At 35.6% G+C, this 8,863-nt stretch overlaps 1 protein-coding gene across 1 annotated transcript; it reads left to right on the top strand.

Moving 5' to 3' along the window:
• Positions 1–3,378: 3,378 nt before the first annotated feature.
• Positions 3,379–5,155, top strand: LOC141719345 (uncharacterized). Its single transcript, XM_074521719.1, has 9 exons — positions 3,379–3,465; positions 3,572–3,844; positions 4,015–4,217; positions 4,316–4,346; positions 4,432–4,478; positions 4,634–4,735; positions 4,827–4,893; positions 4,998–5,096; positions 5,141–5,155. Exons 1-9 carry the CDS (start codon positions 3,379–3,381, stop codon positions 5,153–5,155), a joined length of 924 nt encoding a protein of 307 aa, XP_074377820.1.
• Positions 5,156–8,863: the final 3,708 nt, after the last annotated feature.

Raw genomic sequence — 8,863 nt, 5'->3', positions numbered from 1 at the left:
TTATCTTCCTCCTTCTAGTTTTACTCTAACAAAAGCTGAAAAAAGAAAAGTGTTGAAATCACTCTCATCAATGAAGTTGCCATATGGGCATTCCTCAAACATCAGAAATTGTGTATCCATGGCGGATTCAAAGATATTTGGGATGAAGTCTCACGACTGCCATGTACTCCTTCAACAATTACTCCCGGTCGCAATTCGTTCTGTACTTCCGAAGAATGTTAGAGTTAGCATAATAAGACTCTGCTTCTCTTTCAACACTTTATGCAACAAAATTGTTGACGTATCAAAACTTGATAAATTGCAAGCTGATGTGGTATTAACCTTATGTGAGCTCGAAAAAATATTTCCGCCTTTTTTTTTTTGATATAATGATACATCTAATAGTACACCTGGTCAGGGAATTGCGTTTATGTGGACCAGTTTTCTATAGATGGATGTATCCATTTGAGCGTTTTAATAAAGTGTTGAAAAGTTACGTGCGAAACCGTTATTTTCCAGAAGGTTTTATAGCCGAAGCATACTTGAAAGAAGAATCTGTAGAATTTTGCGCTGAGTTTTCTAGAAATAGTTTGACAACTGCTAGACTTCCGAAGGACCAAGGCAAACTTTCTGGTCCATTATCGGCTGCAACAGTTAAATCTGTTGAAGAGAAAGAACGAGATGAGGCGCATTTACACGTCCTCTTAAACAACAGTGAAGTGTTTCCATATGTTAAATAAGTCACTTTTCTTTTTCTTTTATTGATTAATTTTGTATAAGCATTATATTAGTTTATAACCAAAAAATTTATGTATTTTCAAAGGATGCATAAGGAGTTGCTTGAAAAAATTTATGAAGGAAAAAAAAAGACTATTCAGTGGATGATTGGGGAGCATAATAGGCTATTTGCTGATTGGTTTGAGAACAAAGTTATGACTGAATTGAACGAGAAAGTCGAAGGTGTTTCTGAAATGATAAGGTGGCTAGCAGGAAAACCATCATTTACTGTTTTGACTTATGATGGCTATCTAGTTGACGGAATCCGATACTTCACAAAGGAGCGAGACGATGCTAGGGTTGTTCAAAATAGTGGAGTCTCGTTAGTAGCTAAGACTGTCCAAGTTTCTAGTGCTAAGGATTTAAATCCCGTAGAGAGTGATATGACATTTTATGGGAGGATTGAAGAAATATGGGAATTGGATTACCACTCATTTAAAGCCCCGTTGTTCTTGTGCAAATGGGTAGACTGTGACAGAGGCGTCAAGGCTGATGAACTTGGCTTCACACTTGTGGACCTTAGTCGACAAGGCCACAAGAATGACAAATATGTGTCCATTGATCAAGTGAAACAAGTTTTCTATGTCGAAGATCCCGTTGATTCCAACTGGTCAGTCGTATTGACCTCAACAACTAGAGACTATCACGAGATATACAATGATGATGATCTTGGAGACACAATTCTAGAAAACCCTCTATTCTGCTCTAACATCCCCATAGTTGATTCTGGTGTTGATGACGACGAAGAGTCTAATGCTGGCAATAAAAGAAAGGATGGCGAAGGAATCTGGCTGAAGAAGCGATCCAAGGATTAAAAATTTGTTGTATGATATGTATGAAATGCTAAAAATATGATATAATTACTTGGAGTTTTATTATGAGTATAAGTATTAGAATTTGTAGAAGCAACTGATAAAAATATGTAAATGCTTTATGTGTTCTGCTGTATGTTGTTATACGTTGAAAAGGCGATTGTGTAGTTAATTATATATCTTGCATTAGATGTGTGTTGTGCTAGAATGATTATGATAATCCTAGTATGATGATAATCTTATCTCTTATTCCTACTCCTTTTGGTTAATGCAGGAAATATGGTAAAGAAAGGAAAAAAATCTAAAAAACAGTCTAAAGAATCATTGGATGAAAATCACATTGTTCCAGCGGACACCATTGTTCCAGCGGTACCAAATCCTGACCCGGTTGCTCTAGCTGACACCATTGTTCCCCAGCAGACAGCTCCACAACCCACTGAAAGTACTACACAATCTACCAAAAGCAGGACATCTGGAGCAGCACGAGGCGTTTGTGCTATGCACAAAGTAGTGATGAAGAAAGCGCGGGGAGAGAAATTGAATTTGCGGTTCAATCGAGTTGCAGTTCCAGTTGGAGACGAACGACACAAACTGCAGTCCTACATAGGTATGCTGGCAAGGACAATGGTGCCAATTGACATTCCGACTTGGCCAAAGGTTGACCCTGAACTGAAACAAAAAATATGGAATGATCTTGAGGTATGTCATTTACAATCGCAATTGACATTAATCTCATGGTTTTTATTTAAAAAAATTTGCACTGTCTGAACTTGTTAAATTTGTGCTTCAGGATACGTTCGAACTGATTCCTGAAAGTCGGAAGAGGATTCTACAGTCGGCAGGCGCAAAATGGAGAAATTTTAAGGCTAAATTGACAGCGAAACATGTGATGCCTTTTGTTGGGCAGAAGAAGAAGCTACAGAAGCCACCAAAGCAATATGCTTTTGTCGGGAAGAAAGCATGGAGACGATTTGTTGCAGCTAGAGTCACAAAAGAGTGGGAGGTATGCATTACTTACATATATATATATATTTAAATTTAGGACCATATTTTTTTTGATTTTTTGGGAGTAGATTTAATTGTAAAAATACAGTAATCAACAAGATTTATTTTGTATACAGGAAGAGAATAAAAAATAGAGTGAAAGAGTGGGACAATGGAAATATCCACACCGAGTGTCAAGAAAAGGATACATCGGATTGGAAGAAGAAGAAGTAAGAGTCTTATCATTTTTCTTGTAGTATTCATATTTTCAATTTTATGAATGTATCTTAATTTTTTTGTAGAAACGCTCGGGGAGGTTGGAGCCTGAAGAAAAGCCAGATAGGGCAATTATGTGGAAAAAAGCCCGTATGACAGAAGATGGGACTCTTGACCCAGAACTGGCAGAAAAAATTCAACAAATTGTAAGACTTATTATAATTTTTTGCTTCTTTAATTTTCCAATCATACCTAATTACTCTCATGGTTTTAACAGGATTCCTTACTCGAAAAGCAAAGAAATGGTGAATTCAAGCCGGATGGAACTAATGATGTACTCACCACTGTATTGGAAACTCCCGAGCATGCGGGAAGGGTTCGTGGAGTTGGAAACTTCATACCTCCAACATTGTACTTCGATTTACCGAAACAGACAAGAAATCACGTTACCAAAGAGCAGTTTCATAATCTTGAGTTGCAAATTGCTGAGTTGAAAGCTTTGGTTGCTGGGGGCAATCTACATTCACCAATGTCTGAAAAAGCAAGTTGTCCTGGGGTAAAAGAACAAGAACAAGAATAAAAGAACAGAAGGAAAGTTGCAAAAGATTTGATGGAAGATGAATTGATGACCGTTGAGGATAAAGATGGTGCAGATTTTGTTGTTATTATTCCTCCTCCTGGTCCACCAGGACAAAAGGTATACAATTACAGTGTATACTTGATTGATTTCTATGATAATATTGTATGTTATTAAATTGTTTGAGCCGATAGTGTCTATTTTGATTTATAATTATAAACTATAGGGTCCTCGCAAATGTGAAATGGCAGTGGAGAGCATTGATAACAAGGTAGCTTTTGGTGTTGTTTTTGATGACGGAGATGGAATGAGTAGAGCGGTTCATGGAGTGCCTCTAGAACCAGGATTTGTTCGTGTTGGGGTGGACGGAAGCATCCAGGACGATGCTTTGGTGCCTGTTCCTGTGGTTGGTGAGATAGAAACCATCCAGCAAGCCATCGGTTCTCATTTGGCATGGCCCAAAGACATGATCATATACACCTCCACTACTGGTTTCGAGGTATATAATTTAATTACAAACCAAGTGTCATTATTTTTAGGTAGTTGTATAAATTTGCACTAAAGTGAATAATACCGGTTATATGCTTAAATATTTATTTACAGAAAAGGAAAAATGCGCGGAATGTGAGTGAGGTGTAAAGAATGCATAATGCATTTAATTCTGTGAAGCCAAAGGACAATGTGCCTCCTCGCTTTAGGCTTTTGTACAAATTTGCATCGACAGTGATGAAGGAAAGTGGAAATTCGATACCGGTTCCATGTGATTTTCAAATCTTTGGAATTGAAAGAACTATATATTTGCTTCATGAGAACATACTTGAATTGCTAGAGTTTAAAATGATTGGACAGTCTGCTATATCAACATACATGGCGTAAGCTTCTTTTTATACTTTTTTAGAATCTGGTCTCATTTTATATAGTAATGATCTATTTACAGAAAATGTAATTTGTATTTTTTTTTATTTTTTAGGTATTTGTATTCAGTGTTTCGGGATAGGCCGGTAGAGATTTGTCATCGATGTTTGCTTTTCTTCATCCGTCCACATACAAGTTGAATGATGAATTTAATGAATATGTTGTGCAAAGGCTGAAATATGGAGTTCTTCGGATGAACATTATGCCTATAACTACAAGTATGTCTCTTTTTGTGCGTCCTATTTTAAAATATTGTATGGCCTTGATTAGTCATATAGTTGTTGGTAAATTAATTATAATGTATGTAAAATTGTCGGATATGTATTTTTTAAATTACATTTTGCTCACTTTAATTTGTTTATAATGAAAACAGTTTACATTGGATTTTAATTGTGTTTTGGGAATCAGAAATTTTCATCCTTAATACATTGCCTCATCATCCTCATCCCCAGGACCTTGAAAAGGCTTTAATGCGGTAATTTTTTACTTCAATTTACAATTATATATTGAATGTAATCGGTAATTGACGGATTTGACACTGTATTTTATAATTATAACATTTACAGGGCAGTGAGATCTTATAATGCTCAAGAAGGACGGGTAAACAAGAATCCCAAAATTAAAAACCTTGTTGTGAGTATTTAGTCGATTTTTTTTAATTTTTCATTTTTGTAAAATATGGAATTATGATTAATCTTTGATGTCACTAATTGTCAACAATTTATTGGAATGTATAGGGATGCCCTAAACAACCAGGTGGCACAGAATGTGGATATGTGGTCATGCGATATATGAAAGATTTAATTGAGGACCAGGAGATGAAGCTGCTAGACAAGGTATATTTTTTACTTTTCTTAATTCTATGAATATTACTTTTCAGTTGGTTGAGGAATGACATAGGTTTATTTGTGTTCCAGTGGGCCTCCAAGAGTCGCAAGTCTTATACAGAGGAGGACCTTGACATCGTTCGCTATGAGACGCTTCATTATATCCAATCCATCATGTAGTTGTTGGCGACTCTAGCTTGGCGACTAGTAACATCAGTTTATTGTTTAAATTGAAAGATTTTGCTTAGCTCACATATATTTAAATTGATAAAAATATCATATTATGATGATATATGAAGATTAGATATGCATGGGAAATTTAATATCAAGATATAAAAATCGGTTTTAAACTTGGAACTGATGTTATATGCTCTATTTAACATCAGTTTAAAACCGATGTTAAATGGGGGGGTCTTTAACATCACCCACGAAGACATCGGATTTTTACATACATAGACATCGGTTTTTAACCGATATCTATTGACATTTTTCTAGTAGTGCTTATCACTTACTGCATGTTGATCTATTTGGTCCAGTCAATGTCATGTCAATTGCAAAGAAGAAATATGCTATAGTTATAGTGGATGAGTTCATAAGATACACTTGGGTGTATTTCTTGCATAAGAAGAATAAAACTGCATCTACTCTAACTGATCATGTCAGACAGCTGGATAAGTTAGTCAAAGATTCTGTTAAAATAATAAGAAGTGATAATGGCACTGAGTTCAAGAATTCAATCATGGAAGAGTTCTGCAAAGAGCAAGAAATAAAGCAGGAATTTTCTGCACCTGGAACTCCACGGCAGAATAGAGTTGTAGAAAGAAAGAACATGACTCTTATTGAAGCTGCACGAACTATGCTTGATAAAGCAAAGCTACCAACCTATTTTTGGGTTGAAGTTGTGTAGACTGCTTGTTTTACACAGAATGCTAAACTCATAAACAAACATGGAAAAACACCATATAAGATGGTGAAGAAAAAGAAACCAAATCTGAAATACTTTCATGTATTTGGATGCAAGTGTTTTGTTCTTAAGACTCATCCTGAACAGCTGTCAAAATTTGATCTAAAAGCTTACGAAGGAATATTTGTTGGATATCCACTTTCCACAAAAGCCTCCAGAGTCTACAATTTAAGAACAAGGGTTGTCATGGAATATATTAAGTTATCTTTTGATGATAAAAAGATTACTGGACTTGAAGATTTCAATGATCATGATCGGCTGACATTTGAAAATGAAGATGTAAATTCTGATTCTGTAAATTCCGATGACCTAAATCCTGATCCTGTAAGTTCTGATGGGTTAAATTCTGATGTCATTGAAACTGTGGTAACTGCTCCAAAGGAAAATGCACCTGTTCAGGGGGAGCAAGCTGATGATCATACCACATCTCAAGACTCTCAAGAAAGATCAGAACCAGTCATTGGCTCTTCAAGTTCAGATTCATCAAGTTCTGATGAGCCAAATTCTGACAATTCTGGAAACTCTAATTCTTCAATTCCTGAAGGATCCAACTCAAATTCTAGAATCTCAGAGAGCATAACTTCAGGGGGAGCATCAGAAAATGTTGATGGAGACAGCATGGATCATGGGGGAGGATCCAGTTCTAGTGATCAACTTCCATCTGCAAGGAAGTGGACTAAATCACACACACCTGACTTTATAATTAGAGATCCTGAAGCAGGTGTCAGAACTAGAATAGCAAGAACAAATGAATGTCTCTATCATTCCTTTCTAACTCATACTGAACCAAAGAAAGTGGAAGAAGCTCTTCAAGATGCTGATTGGGTGCAAGCAATGCAGGAAGAGTTAAATGAATTTGAAAGAAATAAAGTCTAGACCCTAGTACCAAGACCAAAGGACAGATCAATTGTTGGTACAAAGTGGGTGTTCAGAAATAAAACTGACAGTGATGGCATAATTACAAGAAATAAAGCAAGGCAGGTTGCTAAAGGTTACTCTCAACATGAGGGTATTGACTATAATGAAATATTTGCTCCAGTTGCTAGATTGGAAGCCATAAGAATCTTTTTGGCTTATGCTGCTCACAAGAAGTTTAAAGTCTTTCAAATGGATGTGAAAAGTGCTTTTCTCAATGGAGAATTGCAAGAAGAGGTATATGTTGAACAACCTCCAGGCTTTGTAAATCCAAAATTTCCAAATCATGTCTACAGGCTTGACAAAGCACTTTATGGCCTTAAGCAAGCTCTAAGAACATGGTATGAGACTTTAACTCAATTCCTTCTGGAATGTGGATTTCACAAAGGCACAATTGACAAGACTTTATTCTACCTCAACCATGGAAAGGACTTACTTTTGTTACAGATATATGTTGATGATATCATCTTTGGCTCTATAAATACAAAACTTTGTGAAAGATTTTATCAAGTTAATGCAGTCAATATATCAAATGAGTATGATGGGAGAGTTGAGTTATTTTCCGGGACTTCAAGTCAAACAAACTGAAGAAGGTACTTTTATCAGTGAATCCAAGTACACCTGAAATCTACTCAAGAAATTTGGAATGCAAGACAGTTCTACTGCATCAACTCTCATGGCCACTGCCACCAAGTTAGATAAAGATACTGGAGCATCAATAGATATTAATAACTACAGAGGTATGATTGGCTCTTTCTCTATTTAATTGCAATTAGACCAGATATCATATATGCTAACTGTCTTTGTGCAAGATTTCAGGTTGATCCAAGAGAACCTCATCTAATAGCTGTGAAAAGTATTTTCAAGTACCTCAAGGGTACAGCTGATCTAGGATTGTGGTATCCTAGGGAATTAGATTTTAAGCTAGTAGGTTACTTAGATGCAGATTTTGCAGAATGCAAAATAGACAGGAAAAACACTAGTGGAAGCTGCCAATTTCTTGGAGGCAGATTGGCTTCTTGGTTTAGCAAGAAGCAGAAATCAATTTCCACAATAACTGCAGAAGCAAAATATATTTTTGCAGGAAGTTGTTGTGCACAGATTCTTTGGATGAAGAATCAGTTACTGGACTATGGGTAAAATACTTATTTATTGTGATAATCAAAGTGCTATTGCTATAATAGGAAATCCAGTTCAACACTCAATGACGAAGCACATCAGCATTAGGTATCATTTAATAAGGGAACATGTGATGGAAGGTACAATGGAATTGCATTTTGTTCCAACAGATCAACAACTAGCAGATATCTTCACAAAACCACTATGTGAAGCTACTTTTACAAGACTGGTAAATGAACTTGGAATAGTTTCAGGTTCTTTCTCAAAATATGTTTAGTTTTTATTCTCATACATCAGACTTTTTGATCAGTGTTTACATATTTTCTTATCTCAATATAATTTGTGCTTAACTTGTAACATATTAAACACTGCTTATTATCTGATGTGATTCTATAAACTCTGAAAGTGTTTTGAATGTTCTGTGACTATTCAATCCAATGAAGATTATCTTGTTAGATGCTGACTTAGTAGTCTTTAACAAACTATGTATTCCATGTTTGAACTAGTTATTTATGTAGAAATAAATAACACAAGCAAATTCTGATTTTGATCTTAGTCAAATTTACTTCCTGTATCTTATTACTAAGTCACGAACTAGATTATTGCTTCTTATCTGTCAAATTCTGATGTTAGTAAATCTTAAGGATGAACTACATGCTTGATAAGCCTCACTTATCTGAAGAAAATAAAAGAAAAGAAATAAAAATGAAATCAGGTACTCCTTTGAGATCTAGAGTAAATATGTGAAAGGGAAGATCCAAGTGCATTGCTGGTATTA

The sequence above is a fragment of the Apium graveolens genome, chromosome 4 (assembly GCF_009905375.1).
Source record: "Apium graveolens cultivar Ventura chromosome 4, ASM990537v1, whole genome shotgun sequence".
Lineage (NCBI taxonomy): Eukaryota > Viridiplantae > Streptophyta > Magnoliopsida > Apiales > Apiaceae > Apium > Apium graveolens.
The sequence above is the reverse complement of the archived record's forward strand: the minus strand, read 5'-3'. Positions and strand labels throughout refer to the sequence as shown.

What these genes read in the sequence shown, in the direction of transcription:
- LOC141719345 (XM_074521719.1), top strand. Translation starts at nt 3,379, where the DNA reads ATGGAAGATGAATTGATGACCGTTGAGGATAAAGATGGTGCAGATTTT. An exon ending in CAGTGTTTCGGGATAGGCCG is followed by an intron (nt 4,347 to 4,431) that starts GTAGAGATTTGT and finishes TGTTGTGCAAAG; the next exon opens with GCTGAAATATGGAGTTCTTC. An exon ending in CATTATGCCTATAACTACAA is followed by an intron (nt 4,479 to 4,633) that starts GTATGTCTCTTT and finishes TAATGAAAACAG; the next exon opens with TTTACATTGGATTTTAATTG.